The following is a 22,983-nucleotide window of genomic DNA, read 5'->3' as shown; positions in this document are numbered from 1 at the left end:
CACTCTGGGGCAAGGAACATTGTCCACGGTCACTTTGGAAAATCTGTTGACACGTTTTAAGCTGCTTCTCATAAATGGAAAGGTTGATAAAGTAAGTTTGATTATCAATTCAAGTACATCATGATCATTGTTTAAGAAGGGCTGAGTACTGTCGTCAACGTTACCTACGTCATCGTCAATGACACCTGCGTCATTGTGAACATCACCTGCGTCATCGTGATAGTCACCTGCATCATTGTGAACGTCACCTGCGTCATTGTTAGCATCACCTGTATTATTGTTAACATCACTTACATCATTGTTAAAGTTACCAACATCATCATTAACGCCACCTGCGTCAACATCAGCATGGGCGGTATGGTCATCCGAGGTACTAGTATCGCTATTGAACTCTTGTATCGGACTCACATAATGTTCCCCATGATTTCTGGCAAAATGGCCGAGATAAACGGTAGCAAGAGGGATGCTCGATGATGGATGGAATACATGTTGTGCCCCAACCCCGAGTGTAGATACAATCTGGATATCGATGTTGTATAGATTTGCTGCTGCAAACAATGTTAACTGATCGCCAAATGTGTTCTTTCTCGCCATATATTGAAGATATTCCTGCCAGGATGGAAACTCAGAGTCTACTAAGTGTAGTAAAAGTGGGAAGCCATCGTTATCAACTGGGTTATTTCGCAAATAGTCCATTATTTCTTTACGCACAGTTTCGGGAGATCTGAAAATACCTAGTGTATTTAACTGGTGGGCTAGAGCAGCAAATTGGCAGTTGCCATCTCCTGGATTATATACAACTTGAAAACCCTGATGTTCTATTATCTTGGTGTAATCTTCATGACTCATTACCAAATTAAACTTTGCGCGGTGCAGGGTTTTTTTTTCCGTTTGGATAACTTAGCAGCCTTTTGTTTACATTTTTCCTCCCGGAGGTTGAGACTTGTGATGTCATCCACGGGCAGCCACTTCTTTTCGCTTTTTCCTGTGACCGGGGAAGTGTACGCAACTCTGTATGTCTGGGTTTTAAGGTTTCTCTTTTCTATTCGAGCCTCGATGATATGACGACTCAGACCTTAGTGAACCCTTTTTACATTTGTGACCAAACCTTATTACACATGTGACTTTATTACATTTGTGACCAGTTATTACACTTGTGCCTTCTACAGCAGTGTCACCAGGCTATCCGCCATCTGAAAGGTTGAAGTTACCCAAAGTTTTATTGAAAGAAAGTGAGCAATCAGAAACCTATGACAAACACGGCTCAATAAGAAACGGAATATTTTCTACTGCATACAAGTTAAAACTAACTTTTTTATGTGTTCGTCTGACGTGTTTTCTGTTTATCAATGCAGAAAATCTCTTGCCTTGAAGCTTGCAGGCACAAAAGTAAAGATATGGGACGACAAAACTGCCGTCCAAATCCAAAATAATGGGTAGTATTTATCTAAATGAAGTTTGAAAAATATGATGAAATAGAGCAATAAATGAGATCCCCTTAAAATTCAAACGGTCTTTATTTCGGACGCCAATAATCGAAGAAATCAGTTAAGTTTTTCCCGCCAAAAAACGCAACTAAAAAATGTACCCAACCCGCAAAGAAATAGATTCAGGCCACTTCTCACTCTAAAAATGTCTAGGCAAGTTGCGTCAACTTGGTTTTCGCATAACAGAATGCGCGTACGCGGAAAGGGTTCTGAACAAGTGTCCTGAAAGTTACCTTGAATTTTAGCCAGCTTCTGTCGGTCGCTTGCTTCATAGAAAGACGTCCGAGTTACTAATGCCGGCCCATTGATATCGTAACCCAAAGAACGGGTAGTAATTTCGATTGATAGATTGATTGAATGTTAAAGCATCAGACTGTTATGTGTCATTTTCATTTCATTTCAGCCCAGATTGTGATTTGAAATTCACCAGATCGCACTCACATTGTATCATAAAAATGAAAATGAATATTTTTAAGTGCTCCCAGTTCGAATTGTTCCATTTACCTTATGGTGGCTCGATCCAATTTTTCAGTAACGATACCTTTCAACTTTGAGCCACTAGAACAGCATTATCAATCTGACAGAAAATCAAACGTTACCTGTGTGCTAGAGGAAGATGAAAGTTTCAATAGGGGTACATTTAACCAGGATCTGAGTTACCATAGCAACGAAATAACGCTACACCAGGGGCCATAATCGAGGACGGAGACCGTAAGTCTTGGGATCCGCGCGCACCTATGATATAGCACAATGTTTCTATTTTTAGAACAAATTGCGCCATCCTGACGTCATATATCCGCGTGGATCCACGCACATGTCGTGGGTTCTCGTGTGGATGTTGTCACGTTGTGTGATCAAATGGTGAGAGATACGAGATTCTCCTGTGGATTTTTCACAGCGATGGCGTTGAATAAGGCAGGGATAAGAACCAGGGTGCTTACATGTAGTTTTATGCTCTGAGCTAATGGAAAAGGTGAGTTTTTCAGGGTCCAAAGCTTCAATTTCGCGCTGTGAATGAATAATATCTGCTCTCGCTAGTTGTACGCGATTTTACGTTTGCTCTGTAAAGAAAAGTTAACTTATGTAGGAAAACAATCTACTCTGGTATCGAGTTAATTTGCAAGTTTCTCAAATCTAACCAAAAACTGTTTTTGATAGTTTCTTATTGTTTCTGCTTGCTCGGCGAGTTTGCAAAAGTTTTTGAAAGAAAAGTCTGACGCGGACAAGTAGCTCATTTGCATATTGCAGCGCATGCACTTTAAGTCCCAGTCGGTGTTTTCAATAGTCAACAAATCTTTAGAAAGATTTCTTTCGTTATCTTTTGTGCTGAGATGCTGTAACAATTTTCATCAACGCCAAAAGACTACTAACATCATATGTGTTTCTTTAACATAGTGAAATTTTACACTGCGAAAATAAAATAGAGAAGTAGTTTTGATAACTCGACCAAAAAAATCGAAATTGTTGTTCGAGTTGGTTAAAGAAAGCTTCATCATAACTTTGCTGATTATTTCTGCTGTATTTGTTGGCCCTCGTTGCCACAAAAGAATAAGGCAAGATCAAAACGTAGACTTGTCCAACCGTTTTATTTTCTTTTTGGTCTCTCCACCTCGTGGTCGACTAGTTTCTACATATCACGTGACTGACTGTGACTGACTGTGTGGGGGTGGAGTGACCCCTACATATTCACATATCTTTAGATAAGCTTTTAATATATATATATGTTTCCAAACATTTGTCAACCTTGAACATATTTCAAAACTAGAGATGTTATATGAGTTCGATGTACGTTTTCACACGAAAGTGCGGAAATCCAATTTGTCATGTTTTACTGACTGTAAAAACACGCATTGGCGGGCGCTCTTATTCATCGACAACAGACAATTCATTGGATTTTTACACAAAAAAAACTGAGCAGCATCTACAGACATGAACTTATTGTCACTTATTGGGCCTTGATAAAACATCAAGCGTTGCTTACAATTCAGGCGAAACTCAAACTTGCAATTATTATTATTATTATTTTAACTTCTTAGATTCTGGCGAGATCCCCGCAAGCGTGTGGCAAGAGGAGGGAAACTTTGAAGTCCTGAAACGCTGCTATATCAAAAAATATCCAACTAGTTTTTTGCTGTGTTATGGAAAAGCTGTTAATATTTAACATATGTGAAACTTACGGTGGAGTAATGCGGAGCTCTTGTAAAAGAAGCAACGAAACACAACTTGGTCAGTGATATAAAGCAGGACATAGCTAACTTCGACACTGTCTTACTTCACTCAAACTGAAGCAGCTTACGACGAAAATACTGGAGTAAAATTCCAACAGACATGAACGTATTGAGTTGTGGGCCAAAAACATCAAACATTTCGGGAATTTCGGACGCCATTTCCCCACGCTACATCTGCAAAAATCCTCGCAGCGCGTACGCGCGTGTGCCACACATGATGGTTCAATTTGTTCTAAAAATAGAAAAACTGTCCCATATCATAGGGACAGCCCCAATACTAGAAATAGCGCGCGCTTACAGTCTCCGTCCCCGATTATGGCTCCTGGCCACACCATTTTACATAAGACCGAATAACTTGCCATCAGGGTTTATTTTCGAAATATGACGGCGGGATCTCGGACTTGACACAGTTGTCTTAACGATGGCAAAATTTAAAAAAAGATCTGTGCGAGCGTTTTCGAGAAAATTGCGAGTAAAGTTTTAAGGTGTCAAAATACAACAAAAACGGAGCTGTTTTAAAATGTTATTGCAAACTGTGTCCACAAGACTTGACGAAATGGTATTATGGTCTTAAATGAATCTTAAAACATCTAATGGCCTGGAGTGAAAATCTCAGAGAAATCGCTCGGTTTGATTTTCAGAAACATTGCCTTGAATACAACTGGTGTGGGGTGTTATTTTGCTTTTTATCAAAACTTGCCCCTAAAATTATTAACTTGGGCGGGAATTAAAAATCATACGATGATTTTTTTAGACTTGGCCCTCAATGAGATTAAGCCAAGTCCGAGATCCAGACGTCATATTTCGAAAATAATTCCTGATGACAAGTTTTTCGGCCTTATGTAAAATGAGGTAGGGCATCATTTAGTTGCTGAAAACGAAAACATGCACCATACGCTGAACGGATATTCCAGTAACCTCATGTAGGTTTTTATTTCCAATGGGCTGTACTTGTGCCATGAGCTCTTTAAGTAGCTGTAGATGATATATGTGCTATAATATAGTCTAATGGACAACTGGAAAAAAGGTTAAAAAACAGTTCTGTCGATTTCTGTGGCTGTACCTTTGGAAACGAAGTTGTAACGTTGCAACTCATCGGACCAAGGTCGCTCGTCAGGTTTCCTACAATAACAACAAAACGAATTAGGTGTTAATTTTTTTCAATCATTTTTTCTACTTTCCAAATTTATTAGTACTGCCTCTCTCTGCATCGTAACAATGTCCTTCGACAAACACCGCCTTTTATGAAATAACTATGGAAAAATGTTTGTCAAAGAGAATGAAATTGATTGTACTTTCGTGATCAAGTTGTTTATTCTCAACAAATTCATGAGATAGCGCGGCAAACCAATCCGCCGTAGGAAAAAACAAATGGCAGGACTGTACCAGGAAAGCCATATTTTTGCGATACTTGTCCCCGTGCTAACAACATTGTGTACGCTAGGTTTGAAGACTTTAGAACTTTTCTGTACGTTTTTATGAGCGTTGTTAAAATTTTCCAGGGCTAAGAATTATGGGTAAATGTACCAGTCGCCATTTTCTTTCTTACGCAGGATTGCAGAAGCTGAAAGAATGAAAGCTTAGGCTCGGCGTCGGACACAAAATCCCCAGAGGAAAGCGACGAAAACATTACGCGCTATTAATGTTTTAGGAAAGGGAAGGAAAGGTTATCGCTAAAAGACAGAGAGTGTATTAATTAATTCAAAAGAACTTTGACGGGAAAATGCAGGAATTCGCGGTCGGAATCAGTCATCACGAAAGGAAAACTATATGAAACGTTTGCAAGTAGTAAAAACTTCATGCGCTTGACTTTGTGATTCAACGATGACTTTAAAAAGTTTTGCAAATGGAATAAAAAGGTTAGTTCTAAAAACGCTTTTTTGAAATTTATTCAGAATTTATTTACTTATGTTGAACGCTATGAAGTCTGTGCTTCTCTGTATTTTGCTGAATGAAAACTACTGCTTGAAAGCTTAATGGCAACCAAATTTATTTATTGTGTTATGGATGCGTGCATTGAGTTTAAACTTAAAACTACTGGTAATTAAACTTAATGTTAACTTAAAAGAAATCTTTTCCTTGCTTTTTTGACAAACCAAATTGATCAGTCTAGCCGAGCTGTAGTCAGGACTGCGTCCTCCACAGACGGCTGTAGAAAGCACTGAGAGAGCTTAAGACGGAATCCACCAGAAGTTTGAGTAACAAGTGGTCAATACGAAGATTATTTAAATCATATTGCAAACTTCTGTGTGACTGTTTTAAATATCTTCTCAAAAAAGAAATCATTTCCAGCAACACCAAACGTCGAAAACAAATGTTGAACTTCGTATGAAAGACTTAAAAGTACTGGTGAAATGAACCTGGTGATGAAATTTTACCTGTGTTTGCACAATTTCTCTAAACTTTGAAATATATTTTCTCTTGTTACTATGGGGAATTGTTTTCGGTGTTATTTCAGGTAAATATTTATATCTTTAGCTTTAAGAAAATGTAAAAAGGACTGTAAAATAATTAAAATTATTCTGGTACTGATTTTTGTCCACTAAAAACTAAAATTTGTCGATTTTCTCTCGGATTTCGTCTTAAAGCTTACTTCTAAACTCAAGCGTAAACAGAATCAGCATAAAAGTTTGGCTATGGAAAATCAAGCATTAAGTTCAAGCTTACATCACGACCAAATTCTGGTCCTGTTTTTCCTTACAAATTTCTATGTGCTTGTTGTATAAGATGTTATTCGTGTTATTGATATATCAGCCAGTAGTGTTGCGTGTAGTCTGCTCCGTGTCGGAAACCTTGTGTTTACCGGTGCAATAAACGATAGGTTTTTGACCAATCAGAGCGCGAGTAGTGTCTCAGCTATTTTCTAAATAATACTAACCAGGTCAAAGCAGCCTTAACAAACTCTTTTGCATCTAATGATACATTCTCTGGCAGCGTAGGCTCGATGGGTTTGGAACCAATCCTAAACATGGCCGCCGCTGACTCAAGATGACCCAGAGGAGGTTTCCCTGTTAACATTTCGACAACTGTGCAACTTAGACTCCTTAAATAACAAACAAACAAACAAACAAACAAACAATAAACAAAACTGACAAAAAAAAAAAACCGTTACACATTCTGAAGTTAAGGAATACCACTTTGGCAAAACCTGGCGAATCTTATAACTGTATATTACTGCGGGTTCACAGAAGAAGCCTTAACCCATTGACTCATGCCTTCAAATAAATCACTTTTATATTACTGGCATTAAAGTAATAAAAGTTTACAAGTGAACTCATCATACGAGGTCGCACAGAAGTACACCATTTACGTTCCCTGAGACAGTCCGTTTTCGGTCAGCGGTGACTGAGTGCCTCACACTCAGGCAACTTCAGAAGCAGTTGCCAGAAAGTCCTGCTTCGGTTTGATTGTGTGCAAGGGTCCAAGTCCGATATTGGTGTCTGAACATGCATATTCGTTCTTTAGTCTCCACCTAAGATTGTGCCTTTTTAATTCATTGTAAAAAAAAATCAGAGGAAAAGCATTGCTTGTGAATGAAACCTACCAAATATCTACTTTCCGTCCATAGCCTTTACCCCAGAATATTTCTGGTGCCATCCAGTACGGGGTGCCGCAATAAGATACCAAATTTGTTTTACTGCCAACTTTCTAGAATAAGTTGGACGAGAAATGGTTATTTTGTTAATCCTTTTTCCACCCGACTATTTTTTGACCTTGTTGAACACGGAGTGCGAGATAGTGGGGAGAGGAGCTTTTGTGGCTCTTGCCCTTTCAAACTCGCTGTTAAAGCTATAACAATAGACGTAATCTATATAAAGGATCCATGAAACATGGAGGATTTAGTACTTTCAAAAGTCCGAGTCCATAACATTGATTGATGACGTTATATCGTGACATATAGAAATGACGCTACAGTGATCGATATCCCCTTCTTGGATTCAATTATCTCTAGAAAGCATTATACAATGAAGACTACTTTCAAAATAGTCAAAACCGATAAAAGAGGTGAAGTTATGCAAACAAAGTTAAAGTTACTGCAACTAAATTAATGTTTTTTATTATAAATTAAATAGGAAAATTGACATGGCCTATTAGCAGAAGGTCACTGTTCGGCTCTTAGTGGGACTTGTCAACACTGACCATAGTTAGCAAGGAGAAACTCCAAATTGTTATGAAGCCGGGAAAACTTCAAATTAGCTAACAGAAGTACCATCAGTTAATATGTTGTGAAGTTCCCGCCCGTGCACAATGTTTTGTTTTGCGCTCATACACTCTGCGTAAATATTCCTGAATTACGAGACTGAAACGCTAGCTGCTCAGACTGAAATAAACTCCTATTGTGTTTTGTGCGCGGTCAAAACGAAAAAAGCAAACAGAAAAGGGCTCCATACACATTACCCACTGTTAACTTTGGACAGACGAAGGCTTATACAGTACGAGTCTAATTACTGCATGCAGTTCACTATCTCTGGGAACGAGATTGGCTCCGAGCAAGACCTTACGTGACGAGGAATGCACAAAACATATCTTCTTTTCCCGTGTTTGTTTCTTCGTGGACATCCCAATGAATATCGGAAAAACGAAAGGAAAAGCAGTGTTTGTCCTTTAAGCCTACCAGATATCTGCTTTCCGTCCATATCCTTGACCCCAAGATATCTCTGGCGCCATATAGTAGTACGAAGTACTGCAAGAAGACTTCAAATAAGTTCGTTTTCCAGTTTTCTGAAGAAAAAAAAATCGGACGAAAAATTGGTTATTTTCCGACATTAAGCGACATTAAGCGGCATGTGAACATGTGAGCAGCATGTTCGCGTGGAATAGATACAATACTTGTGAGAGGTTTTCTAAACTAACAAGGCTGAATTCAACTCCGTCTATATTCACTTAGGGGCCAAACCACCCCCCTAATGTTTCATGAAGGTTATATTTGCTGGTTTATATATTTCTGAACCAAGTTGGGCAGATGACCTTTCTTTGTTCTCCAGTTTATTTTAATTTGGAAGTTGTGACAAAATGTCAGATTATGACGTCATAATTGATGACGTCACCGAAACGTGCTATAATTTTTTTTAAAATCTGATGTAAAGATTGTCACTGGAAAGGCCTTGGCTTGAGGAGTAAAATGCCGGAAACCGTTTTTTGCTATGATGATTATTTTTTGAGATATGGTAAATTGAATATTTTTTTGTTGTCCCCCCCCGGAATTTGCTTAACCATACTGTCCTTCTTAAGTCAGTCTCTCTGGTTTATTTTTTTCAGTTTTATTCTAGGAAGGCTAATAATCGAGAAAAATAGAAAGCTTGATGTTGTCAAAAATCGTATGGTTTTAGAAATTTGATTTTCGGCTTTGTTAGGATGGTATTAACAGTAAAAAACGGGTGACGTCACAGGTTATGACGTAACAAAACTACTTTTAACACAATAACACTAGAGGGATAATTTTTTATTCCGATTTTCTTCTTTATTTTTGCTTCAGACATCTGGCACATCACATGTGCAACATAGCTGTATTTGCTGGAACAAAATTACGGCTCCAATCTGAGGATTTTTCTCAAGGGGGGACCCCATATTTTGCAGAGTTATTTTTCATATTTAAAAATGCCATATTTCATTTAATTTTTGTGATATGGACAATATTTTTTCAGGTTTCAACTCCCCTTGATGTGCTCTTTCGAACACATTGTAAAAAATATGCATATTAAAAACTTCAAAAGTGGCAAAAAACATGACGTCATCACTGTGACGTCACAACTCTGACATTTACTGATATTTTTTAGGTAAATATAATTGGCAATAGGTCTTCTGCTCATCTGCCAAGTTTGGTGTAGAAAGAGTCAATACTTTTTAAGCAATGCGAAATAATGTGAAATACCCAAGAACTGACGAAAAATTTGGGGGGTGGTTTGGCCCCTACGTGATTCGAACCTGCTTCCTTGCGCTCAGACGTTTTACGCCTACCAACTGACTCCACCTGGCAGCAGTAACAACTCCGCTGGCATGGCCTACCAGCAGAAGATAGCTATTCGGTTCTTAGTGGGACTTGTCAACACTGACCATAGTTAATAAGGGGAAACTCCAAATTGCTATGAAGCCGGGCAAACTTCAAAGGAGCTAACAAAGTACCACCAGTTAATATGTTAGGAGGTTCCCGTCCGTGCACAATGTGAACTTCTATTGTATTTTGTGCGCGGTCAAGACGAAAAAAGCGAACAAAAATACAGAACAAAGAACGTCGGGCTCCATATACATTACTCACTGCTGCATACAGCTCACTATTTTTACCTGGATTGTTTCTGATAATCCAAAGTCAGCTAATTTCACATTCCCTTTGCCGTCTAAAAGAACATTTGATCCTGGAAATAACACACGCAGAAGTTTTGAAGTCCATAGTAAAAATAGCCTTCTCTCAGCGACAGCAATATTAAAGCACATAAGCAGCTAATAAGCTAAAACAGATAGGAAAAGGAACTGAATTGCCAGGGTTTATTAAATGTTTTAAGGAACTTCAGTGCTACTTAATGTAGGAGTGACAAAAATTTCTGAGCATCTAGTTCCTTAATTGTAATTAACAAAGGTAACTAAGTACCACTTCTACTTCTTCTTCTACTTATTTTACTTTATTTTACTTTATTTTACTTATTTATCTTACTTTACTTTTACTTGCATGAACGTTGAATCACAGCCAAATTCTAATTTTTGAAATTTCGAGGCAGGGTCATTAAAATAGATTTTAAGAGAAACGTGTACCCCGCTAGCGCCAAATCTATTCTTAAGCACTCGGTCGTTCATTTAGGCTATTTTCTAAGGATTTAATTGTTCAGATATCATATCTTGCAAAATATTTGAGCAAACAGTAATTAGAGGAAGGAGAAACTTCTTGGAACATCTTTCAAAAGAGTTAAAAGTTGGGCGCTTATACTCCATCAAAACTGTAGTAAGGCACCTTAACCCTTGGAGTTATGAAAGGACAAAAAAAGTAACTCTACTTTTGTCACAGTAAACTCCTGTTGTGAAACTAGCTTTATGTTTTAAAATTCTTGGTTCGGTCTCTTTTCAAATCTTCTACCCAAGCGTTTCACATCGGTATTCGCAAAATAGCATGAATACTACAAACATACCCTTTATGTCTCCGTGTATTATATTCCGGAAATGCAAAAAGGTCACTCCTTCTAACATTTGCTTTGTGAACCAACTTGCTTCCTTTTCCCAAAGAACTCCGCTCTTTTTTATATAGTCGGACAATGATCCCTGGACAAAAGAACCATAACATTAGATTTTAACTTGGAATGAATTTTATGGCATTCTTACCATAAATGGCAACAATTGCTCTATTGAATATCTCAATCTTAAATGCGTAGGGAACTACGTTTCAGATTACAAGCAAAGATAAAACGATAAGCTAAATGTAGTACTGCAAGCCTATGTGGAATAACCATAATGCGTCGATAGAGAAACTAGGGACACGTCACATGTAAGCACTTACCCTAGGCATGAACTCCATAAATAAATAAAGATAGCAATCATTCTGCTGACTTCCATAGTATGACACGATTCTCTCATGTTTTAAAATCTGTAAAATTTCGTTTTGTAGAGCGTTCACTTCCTGAAAGAAGAACCAAATAATTGTCAATAGTGTTCCATGCTAAGCCACATAGTAACTTCACTTTTGTCTGTGTTAAATTGCTTACAGTGCACTGTATGCACACTCAGAGACGGAATCTGATTTTCATAACTAGCACTGTTTCTAAAGTAAATAGATAACTTATTTGATCCACATTTCCGAATAACCCCCCAAAATAGTCAAAACTTGTCTTCGCCCATATTTTTTTCATTGTCAGTGCCCACTTTTTAAGCATTGCAGAAATTTCATTCACGTCCTTTGCGCTGAATGGCATGAATATTGGTGAAGGAAAATGTAGGCCACAAGCTCATTAAAGAAATTTGACACTCCAAAAGGTAGATCACCTGAAAAAATTATTTTTGATAAAAAGGTCATTTAACGCGACCTCTGATTGGCTGAAACAGCATGCTTTATCAAGAACAAAGCACGGGTTGGTGACGGTAAGCTGCCTTTCAAAGTTTTGCTTCGGAATTTTGACAAATTTGACCCAAATTAAACATGCCCTGTGACTCAGACAAACGCAATGGAACGAGCTATTTGTCTGCGGTAAATATGACTGCACGAAGACCATTGTTAACAACAGTAGCGTTCTCTTTATCAGAGAACAGAGCACGCTGATGCCACTTTTACTCGTTTGGAAAATAAAGTTTGGTTTGAAAATTCAGCCGAATGCGTGGGGAAATTAATAGATTCTTTATAATAAAACAAATAAAGAAGGCTCGACCGTGCTCTGTTCTGTTGTAAAGCACTTAGGAAGCGGTAGAGCACTCAAGAAGTAGGGATAAACACTCGACTACGTCTCGTATTTTTCCCTACACTTCTTTCGTACTCTACCGCTTCCTGCCGGCTTTACAACAGAACAGAGAACAGTCGAGGCTTCTTTATTTGTTAAATACAGACATCTTTTCCTTAAGAAGTACAATGACTCCTTCTGGTAAAACGCTTTGGAATACAAATAAAAAACACGAATCTCCATTTTAATCTACAGTACTGGAAATGTAGAGACTAATGTCTTCTATGTATAATTATCACAAGACTAACCCCGTTCATTCTTGTGTATTGATGCTCCATTTTAACTCTTTTCACTGCCAGCAAAGTTGTAGTGCCTTTATGCAAGAAAAGACACTTAAACACCTAAAAGACATCGCAAAAAGACGGGTTAAAGCTGCTCTTTTCTCTAAACAAAATTTTTATGAAGGAGATTGGCGTTTCTCAGACAATTACTTCAATGCTTTGGTCCAATCTGAAACTTGGCAAACGTGAAGGTTGGCTGAGAGTATTCACAGTTGCCATGTCATGGTTTTAAGCAACGATAAGGTTCAACTTTGAGCGACTAGAGCACTATCATTATCAGGCAATCCAACAAAAAATCGAACGTTACTGGTGTGCTAGAGAAAGACGATCATAAAAGTTTCAAACGAGGTCACGTTTCACCAAGATCTACCATAGCAATGTTCTGACGTATCCCTGGTCTTAGCGATCCCAAAATTTTAACAATTTTGTGAGGGCGTTTTCAAGAAAATTGCAGGTAAAGTTTTAACGTGTCAAAATACAACAAAAACAAAGCTGTTTTAAAATGCTATTGCAAACCATATACACCAGACTTGACGAAATGGTGTTCTGGTCTTACCTCGAATGAAAAACTCAGAGAAATCATTCCGTTTCCTTTTTTCCCCTCCAACAGGTGTTTGCATTTCTTTGATTAAGCGATAAGGCGCTTATTTTTAATTTTAGGTTTTTTCTAATAGTCAATCTTCGTGAATGAACTATAGGATTATTACTCGGGCTTCCGTAAGAAAACCCTAGTCAGAAAATGCAGGCCATTTTTGTTCGGCCGCAAATGGGGGGTCAAAGTGCTAGGCGTTCCTAGCGGAGAACGTGGAAACTGAGGATGAGAATTGCGTCGGCAAAATGCTGTGATTTTTTTTGAAGGAAACTTTGGAAAGAATCATGCCTTAAACGTTCGTCTCACACACAAAGATGTCGAGCGGTTTCGGAACGGGTTGGTCCACAAATTCTACAGCTCGAAGGCCTAGGCAAATTAGCAAAGTTCATATTTGATCTCACGAACAGCTCCGGTGTTGAAAGAGTCAACAATCTTCGTCAACAGAATTTCAACGGTTGTTGTACTTTGGGTAAGAAACCTTGGAGTAGTTCCGCCTTGTTTTACTTCTGTCATTCATTCATCCTGGGCTCTTAATACTGATGAGTAAAGGGTAACGTAATATTTTAAGTTTCATGATTCTATGGGCGTTCCTATTCGCAAATTTTAGTTTAATTTAAGGATAACAGAAAGATATAGCTGTACCTGGCCAAAAGCTCCTGTTCCAATACATTCTCCAAGACTGAAAGAGGTTGGCAGTGCTAAAGAAGTTTAGAAAGTTAATTGACCAATGAAATATCGACAGAAACGTTAAGTTAACGTGACCTGAGCCTAGCTATTTGCACGTTGCCGGTTTCATTTTAAGTCATGAACTTTAGCAGGAAATATTTCATAATTTAATCTTTAGCACCCTTAGAATGTTTGATTTTGCGGGAAGGAAGTCTCATTTCATTATTTTTGTTTTAAGAGTAAAAGCGGTCGAGATATTATCAGTATTTCAAAACCTCCCTTTTACAAAAGCAACCTATAATTTTGAAATCCGATCAGAATGTTCCCCCTTACTTTATCAAATAAGCCTCAAAGCTATCAAGTTTTGTATCTGCAAGTTTCGTGGCAATCATGATCGTATAACTCGCTGCACAAAAATGCTGATTGAACTCACTTTGAAAATACCACGCTAATGTAATTGAGGTAGCTCACGTGAAAATAGCGTGTAACCAGAGTGTAACCAGACTATCCGCCATCTGAAAGGTCAAAGTTACCCAAAGTTTTATTGAAAGAAAGTAAGTAATCAGAAACCTATGACAAACACTTTCGGCTCAATAAGAAGTGGAATATTTTCTACCGCCAATAAGTTAAAACTAACTTTTTTATATACTCGTCTGACGTGTTTTCTATTTCTCAATCCAGAAAATCTCTTGCCTTGAAGTTTGCAGGTACAAAGGTAGAGATATGGGACGACAAAACTGTCGTCCAAATCCAAAATAATGAATAGACTTTTTTAAAAGTGAAGTTTTAAAAATATGATGAAATGCAACAGAAAAATAAAAAAAGATCCTCTTAAAATTTAAACGGTCTTTATTTCGGACGCCAACAATCAAAGAAATCAGTTAAATCTTTCCCGCCAAAAAGCGCAATTAAAACTATTTACCCAACGTGCAAAAAAAAATAAGTTCAGGCCACTTATCACTCGGAAAAATGCCCATGCAAATTGCATCAACTTGGTTTTCGCATCACAGAGTGCACGTACGTGGGAAGGGTTCAGAACAAGTGTCCTGAAAGTTACCTTGAATTTTAGCCAGCTTCTCTCGGTCTCTTGCTTCATAGAAAGACGTTTGAGTTGCTAATGCCGTCCATTGATATCATAACCCGAAAAACAGCTGGTGATTTTGACCGATTGATAGATTGATTGATTGTTAAAACATCCGACACTTAGGTATCATTTTCATTTCATTTCAGCCCGGACTGTGATTTGAAATTCACCAGATCACACTAACATTGTGTCATAAAAATGAAAATGAACATTTTTAAGTACTCCCAGTTCGAATTGTTCAATTTACTTTAAGGTGGCTCGATCGGATTTTTGAGTAACGATACCTTTCAACTTTGAGCCATTAGAGCAGCACCATTATCAAGCTAACAGAAAATCAAACGTTACTGGTGTACTAGAGATAGATGAAAGTTTCAAATGAGATACATTTCACCAGGATCTGAGTTACCATAGCAACCAAATGACGCCATACCTTATTTTACATGAGACCGAATAACTTGCCATCAGGGATTATTTTCGAAATATGACTTCGGGATCTCGGACTTGACACAGTTTTCTTAACGATGGCAAAATTTTAAAAAATCTATGACAACGTTTTCGAGAAAATTGCGAGTGAAGTTTTAAGGTGTCAAAATACAACAAAAACGGAGCTGTTTTAAAATGTTATTGCAAGCTATGTCCACAAAACCTGACTAAATGGTGTTCTGATCTTAAATGAATCTTATAACATCTGATTACCTGGAGTGAAAATCTCAGAAAAATTGCTCCGTTTTACTTTAAGATACATTGGCTTGAATATCAACTGGTGTGTGATGTCATTTTACTTTTTACAAAAAATTGCCCCTAAAATTACATAATTGGGCGGGAATTAAAAAACACTCGCTGACTTTGTTTTAGACTTGGCCCTTGGAATTTCTGTCAGATTGTTTATGGTGCTGCTCCAGTGGCTCAACGTTGAACAGTATCGTTACTCAAAAATCCGATCGAGCTACCTGAATGATGCAGTGTAGAAAAATCAGGTAAGCTTTTAGTTTGCGGCGTTCGTCTCTACGACATGCAGTTTGCGGCCAACAAAATTACTTCTTCGTGATATCTTCTCACTGAAATCCTAAAAGGGGTGTTGATCTTTTGAAATCTTTATCTAAAAAAAAAAAAAATGAGGGGAAGGCTGCATTTCATTAGTCACTTCGCTGAGCGGCACTATCGTCTGATAGTTGCCCGTGGGCGTTCTATTTAAACAATAGAATGTTTCTGTCGAGGAACTATCGGTGTGATAGTTGACCCTTGGAAATGTGATGTTCTTAAGATGTTCTTAACAAGTTCCATTGTATCAATGCTAATGAAACTTTGAAATAAAATTGTTAACATCATCAGGCATACATGGTTAACGTTTTAAAAATATATCGAGCCGTTTCTTAGATTTTCGAAAAAGCGGTTAAAATCGAAAATTGTTCTAAATTTATTATGGACGAGATGTTATAAAAAAGTCTGGTTCTCGAGATCAAGAAAATACAAACCAACAAAACTTCATGGCTTCAAAACATAACTTCAAGACACACTTTGGTGTATTTTGAAGCAATTTCATCGAAATAGCGTTCTTCTTTCAGTCCATTTAATTTCCTTAAGCAAAAAGCATAGTTTGAAATGTTTTCGCAATTTATTCGAAATCAAACGTACAGAATATCTTTATTCTTGCACCTTCCCCTTGCCATTCATCGGAATTTCAAAAATTGGCATCAGATTTCCTATAACAGATCTGGTTCGTACAGGAGCCATGTTTTACCGATTTTTATATTTGGTTTATCGTTTCCATGGAGATATCGATTACCTTAAAAAACACATTCAACCAAACTTCAATCTTTTTTCAAAACTGGTGTAATGTCCACATCGATCAGAGTGAAAGAAGGTTGGTAAAAGATTGGTTGGTTGGTTGGTTGGAAGGTTGGGTGCCATGGCAACCTTAAAACTGCACTGAATTTCACTCGCTGCAATGAATTTCAGATTTTACTGAATCAACTGGAATTTAAGGTACTCTTAATGAATCAGATTCGAGAATTTTTTAAGTTGACTGATTAATGAAAACACGCACCATACGCTGAACGGATATTCCAGTAACCTCTGTTGGTTTTTATTTACAATGGCCGCTATAGATTATATATGAACTATAAAATAGTTTGATGGTAAACTGGAAAAAAGGTTAAAAAACAGTTCTGTCGATTTCTGCGGCTATACCTTTGGAAACGAACTCGTAGCGTTGCAACTCATCGGACCAAGGTCGCTCGTCAGGTTTCCTACAATAACAACAAAACGAATTAGATGTGATTTTTTTCAATCCTACTTTCTACTTTCCAAAATCTATTAATACTGCCTTTCACTGCGTCGCAGCAATGTCCTTCGACAAACACCACCTTTTATGAAATAACTCAGTATGGAAAATGTTTGTCAAAGAGAATAAAATTTATTGTACTTTCGTGATCAAGTTGTTTATTCTCAACAAATTCATGAGATGCGCGGCAAACCAATCCACCATAGGAATAAAAGATGGCGGCTGTAGATTTTTATTTAGCACAATACCTTACACAGCCTATAAAGTACCAGGAAAGCCATATTGTTTTGGGATACTTGTCCTGCGCTAACAACATTGTCTGTGCTAGCTTCGAAGATTGAGAACTTTTCTGTACGTTTTTATGAGCATTGTTAAAGTTTTCGAGCGCTAAGAATTATGGGTAAATGTGAAAGAATGAAAGATCAGGCTCAGCGTCCGACAAAAAATCCGCCGAGCAAAGCGACGAAAACATTTAGCGCTATCAATGTTTTAGGAAAGGAAAGGAAAGGTTATCGCTAAAAGACAGAGAATCAGTAGGAACCTGTCATCACGAAAGGAAAACTATCTGAAAAGTTTGCAAGTAGTACAAACTTCATGCGCTTGGCGTTGTGATACAAGGAGGACTTTAAAAAGGTTTGTCGAATGGATTAAAAAGGTTAGTTCTGAAAACGCTTTTTTTGAAATTTATTCAGAATTTATTTAGTTATGTTGGAGGCTATGAAGTCTGTATTTCTCTGTATTTTGCTGAATGAAAACTATTTCTTGAAAGCTTAATGAAAACCAAATTTTTTTCTCGTGTTATGGAAGCATGCATTGAATTTAAACTTAAAACTACTGGTAATTAAACTCAATATCAACTCAAAAGAAATCTTTTCCCTGCTTTCTTAACAAACCAAATTGATCAGTCTAGCCGAGCTTTAGTCAGAACTGAGTCCTCCTAAGACGGCCGTAGTAAGCACTGAAAGAGCTAAAAGCTTTCTCCTAAACTCAAGAGTAAACGGAATCGTCGTAAAAGTTTGTCCATGGAAAATCAAGCATTAAACTTAAGCTTGTATCGCGACCAAATTCTGGTCCTGTTTTTCCTTACAAATTGTGTTTGTGTCGGAAACCATGTGGTTACCGGTGCAATAAACGATAGGTTTTTGACCAATCAGAGCGCGGGTAGCGTTTCAGCTATTTTTTAAATAGTACTAACCAGGTCAAAGCAGCCTTAACAAACTCGTTTGCATCTAATGATACATTCTCTGGCAGCGTGGGCTCGATGGGTTTGGAACCAATCCTAAACATGGCCGCCGCTGACTCAAGATGACCAAGAGGAGGCTTTCCTGTTAACATTTCGACAACTGTGCAACCGAGGCTCCTTAAATAACAAACAAACAAACAAACAAAGAAACAAATAATAGACAAAACTGAGAAAAACAAAAAAACCGTTACACATTCTGAAGTTAAGGAATACCACTTTGGCAAAACCTGGCGAATCTTATAACTTTATATTACTGCGGGCCTACAAAAAGAAGCCTTAACCCATTGACTCATGCAAATAAATAAGTAACTTTAACACACATTAGAACGATAAAAGTTTACAAGTGAACTCATCATACGAGATCGCACAAAAGTACACCATTTACGTTCCCTGAGACAGTCCGTTTTCGGTCAGCGGTGACTGAGTGCCTCACACTCAGGCAACTTCAGAAGCAGTTGCCAGAAAGTCCTGCTTCGGTTTGATTGTGTGCAAGGGTCCAAGTCCGATATTGGTGTTTGAACATGCATATTCCTTCTTTAGTCTCCACCTAAGATTGTGCCTTTTTAATTCATTGTAAAAAAAAAAATCAGAGGAAAAGCATTGCTTGTGAATGAAACCTACCAAATATCTACTTTCCGTCCATAGCCTTTACCCCAGAATATTTCTGGTGCCATCCAGTACGGGGTGCCGCAATAAGATACCAAATTTGTTTTACTGCCAACTTTCTAGGATAAGTTGGACGAGAAATGGTTATTTTGTTAATCCTTTTCCCACCCGACTATTTTTTGACCTTGTTGAACACGGAGTGCGAGATAGTGGGGAGAGGAGCTTTTGTGGCTCTTGCCCTTTCAAACTCGCTGTTAAAGCTATAACAATAGACGTAATCTATATAAAGGATCCATGAAACATGGAGGATTTAGTACTTTCAAAAGTCCGAGTCCATAACATTGATTGATGACGTTATATCGTGACATATAGAAATGACGCTACAGTGATCGATATCCCCTTCTTGGATTCAATTATCTCTAGAAAGCATTATACAATGAAGACTACTTTCAAAATAGTCAAAACCGATAAAAGAGGTGAAGGTATGCAAACAAAGTTAAAGTTACTGCAACTAAATTAATTTTTTTCGTTATGAATTAGATAGGAAAATTGACAATTTGAAAAAAGGATGTCTGTCAAAATGAGGTTGTCATGAAACATCATGTTCATTCACCTATCAGTTGTCATACGAAATTATTCCCAATAAGTTCGAGGACAGTTCAAGTACGAATAAATTGTCGAATTGCAGTAAGCGACTTTCTTGATCTGTTACGGTAGTAAACCAAGAAACCATTTTGCTCACGACTCTCGCGAGCTGGAAGGTGAATACCAAACACTATTCCGAGTTTGAGTGGCCAATCAGAATACATGAAAAGCAGTATCCGCTGGTTTGGTTCGTACTAATTTAAAATTAGATTAATTCAAGCTCGCGATTTCCATGATCATGAGGTGAAATCGAGAGCGAAAAATCTTTCAAGCAGAAGATAGCTATTTAGCCCCTACTATGGCTGTTCAGCACTGTGTATGTTAGTAACTTCTGCATACATTACACTATCAGTGCCTGAAACATTTTAGCCCCCACTATTGATGGCTGTTAAGCACTGTGTATGTTAGTAACTTCTGCATACATTACACTATCAGTACCTGAATCATTTTTGACAGCCCGAAGTCCGCTAGTTTTACATTTCCTTCTCCGTCTAAAAGGACATTCGATCCTAAAGTAACAAATGCAGAAATCTTGGAGCAAAAATAGCCTTTACTCAGTTGCAACGATATTAAACCACATACTCAGTTATGACAGAGAGCAGTGGAGAAAGTAGAACAGATAGGAAAAGGTTGAAGACATTGTCAGGGATTACTAAACGTTCCAGTAGAAACTATAATGCCGCCTAACGTAGGAGTGAGAAATTCATTAAATGTAATTGCAACGATAACTAAATTCCATCCTTTTGTCACTTTTAAAAGAAAATTCTGATTTCGTAAGGTCGCAAAGTTATAAACAGAAAAATCTAGTTGTTTTGCCATAAGAAAACTACTGACATGATCTATATTCACGTTTAATTGTTTTCTAATCCAAAAACAACAACAACAACAACAACAACAACAACAAAACAGAATACTCTTTACTTAATTTACGAAACGTACCTTTTATATCTCGGTGAATTACGTTCTGTGAATGCAGAAATTTGATGCCTTGCAACATTTGATTTGTGTACCATCCTGATTCACTCTCAGGGAGAACTCCCCTCTTTTTTATGTGGGCGGATAATGATCCCTGTAGACATCAACAAGAACTATTAAGTCGTTAATTTGGATTTTAAGTATTCATTGACATTATTATTGTATTTTCATCCCAATGAATAAGGAGGCTGGAAGGAATTTTCAGCTCTTTTCAGTAATAATAAATTGTAGTATCGTTTGTCTCACGATTTAGTCACTAGGGACGTATATCGCAAATGCTAGTCTTCTTCAGGCAATGAGGTCGACTGATTGCTCGGTACCATTTACATCACGAAGGTCAGCTGCGATTGGTGCATTTCGATCCTCCCATTGTTCCATTGTTCCGGCGAGTAGCTGCTCCCTAAGCGGTCCGCTGTTGTACCGTTCTCCTGTTGTTGCGTCTTTTGATCGTGGGCATCCATGCTTCAGGAATTTCAATTCCACTATCCCTGTTGATGTTATTAAGGTGAAGTCTTACGTGGATAACATCCTTGACCCTAAGTGCGTACCAGTGAGGATCTCGAAAGATAAATTTGACCTCGTTCCAAATCGGATGGTGGCCGGTCTCGTGGGCGTGTTCAGAAACGGCGGAGTCTGGGTACGGGGGAGTCGTATATCCCTGTCGTGTTCTTTGATCCTCTCCTGCATTGGTCTCCCCGTTTCCCCGATGTAGACTTTGCTGCATTCGGAAGGAATCTTGTAGACTACGCCATCTTGTTTAGCTGGGTCGAAGGTGTCCTTAGGTCGCACTAAGAGTGACCGAAGTGTGGTGTCAGACTTGAAGACGGTGCGAATGGCTTGTTGTTCTAGGCAGCGGCGGAGAGGCTTCGATACTCCCTGGAGATAAAGTTAAACGGCTGTGGATTTAAACTCTGCCACGGGCTCTCTTTTTGGGGATATTCTTGCCTTTGTGATCTTCTGTACAAAAGAGGAAGGATATCCGTTAGAAACAAGTACAGATGATAGATGTTTCTTTTCTGCAGTGATTACTTATAGTTTGATCTTAAGACGTTTAGCCCGGTTGTACGACACTTCATAATACCGTGCTTTACTGAGTGAGAGTGGTGTGAATCATACGCTAGAAACTGGGAGGATCGAAATGCACCAATCACAGCTAACCTTCGTGATGTAAATGATACCGTACATATAAGTCGACCTCATTGCCTGAAGAAGACTAGCAGTAAGCAGTCGAAACGTCTCGATCTACATCGCGAGTGACTACATCGTGAGACAAACGATACTAGAGTTTAATAGTGCATCTACCACGATGAACAACAACCTTTTCCTCCACTTTTCAGCAGTTATCAGTAGACTAAACAATTTCAAATTTTTGAAAATTTAAAGTGGCTGTGAACCCCACCTACAAAACGTTTTTCAAACCTTACAAATTAATGAATTACAAGCGATCAGAGCTAAAAAGATATGTTTATTAACAGGTTGTATCGTTCCTATGGCAACCTAGTTTACCATGAAGCTGACTACAACTTGTTTAACAATGACTGGGCACAGAACAGTTCTTGCAGTTTCTATTCATATAGATTTCGAATGAGTCATTACAAGAGATTATGATCACATTCTCTTGGTCATTAAAAGACTCGAATCATCTTCAGCGCATTGCTTTAGCGTATTGCTTCAGCGTATTGCTTCAGCGGTATTGCTACTTACTGAAACAAAAAAGGGCAAAAACAGGAGAATAAACTATCTTATTGTTAAAATGGTCTGTTTACATGGAGAGAAGTCTTGAGTCGCCTTTAAAACGAGTGAACCTTCACCCAGCATCACCCTATACCCCGAGTTCTGTTGCCCGAGTTGACTTGAAGTAAAAGCTGACCCTACTGACAATAAAAGACAAACTTTCTCCGTATAATTAGGCACTTTTCTTAGACTTTTCGTATTCCTTTGAAAACTATATTTTTTAGTGTTAAAGGTAGTAAAATTTCAGCCCGTAGTTATCATTGCAGATTTGATATTAATATGTAGAACTCAGTATATGTTTTGAGATTTATATGTTTATTGTTAAGCACTAATACAATTTCCTTATGAGAAAATTACAAGAACAAACAAACACAGTACTGAAGTAGTTCTGGCTATTGCACTACGATTAGGGAACCCGACAGCCACACCACATGTAAGCTCTTACCCCAGCCATGAATTCCATAAACAAATGAAGATAACAATCTTTTTGTTCACTTCCATAATATGACACGATTCTTATGTCACTAAGTTTCTTCAAAATGCGTATTTCGTTGTTTAGAGCTTTCACCTCCTAAAAGAATAAACAAATAATTATAAAAAAAGGCTATCGTGTTGAGTCAACTGTGATTTCACTTGTTAAATCTCTTGTGTGCGCTTAGATGCACTCAGATAAGAAATCTGGTTGCCATTACGAGCAATATGTCATAGATAACTTTTTGAATCAGCAAATCAGAATATCAAAAA

The 22,983-nt window shown here is 37.9% G+C and overlaps 1 protein-coding gene across 1 annotated transcript in view; it reads right to left on the bottom strand.

Annotated features, from left to right (window-relative positions):
- The window catches only part of LOC145481300 (uncharacterized), a 172,621-nt gene that overhangs the window by 108,088 nt on the left and 41,550 nt on the right, over nt 1–22,983 (bottom strand). Inside the window, exons 7-12 of the mRNA XM_081459765.1 lie at nt 22,685–22,810; nt 20,470–20,599; nt 9,998–10,068; nt 8,331–8,437; nt 6,594–6,758; nt 4,779–4,837 (exon numbers count right to left, since the gene is read on the bottom strand). Of these exons, the coding sequence (XP_081315891.1) occupies nt 4,779–4,837; nt 6,594–6,758; nt 8,331–8,437; nt 9,998–10,068; nt 20,470–20,599; nt 22,685–22,810 (658 nt within the window). The remainder of the gene's footprint in view (nt 1–4,778; nt 4,838–6,593; nt 6,759–8,330; nt 8,438–9,997; nt 10,069–20,469; nt 20,600–22,684; nt 22,811–22,983) is intronic.

This window comes from Orbicella franksi, chromosome 1, assembly GCF_964199315.1.
Source record: "Orbicella franksi chromosome 1, jaOrbFran1.1, whole genome shotgun sequence".
Lineage (NCBI taxonomy): Eukaryota > Metazoa > Cnidaria > Anthozoa > Scleractinia > Merulinidae > Orbicella > Orbicella franksi.
The sequence above is the reverse complement of the archived record's forward strand: the minus strand, read 5'-3'. Positions and strand labels throughout refer to the sequence as shown.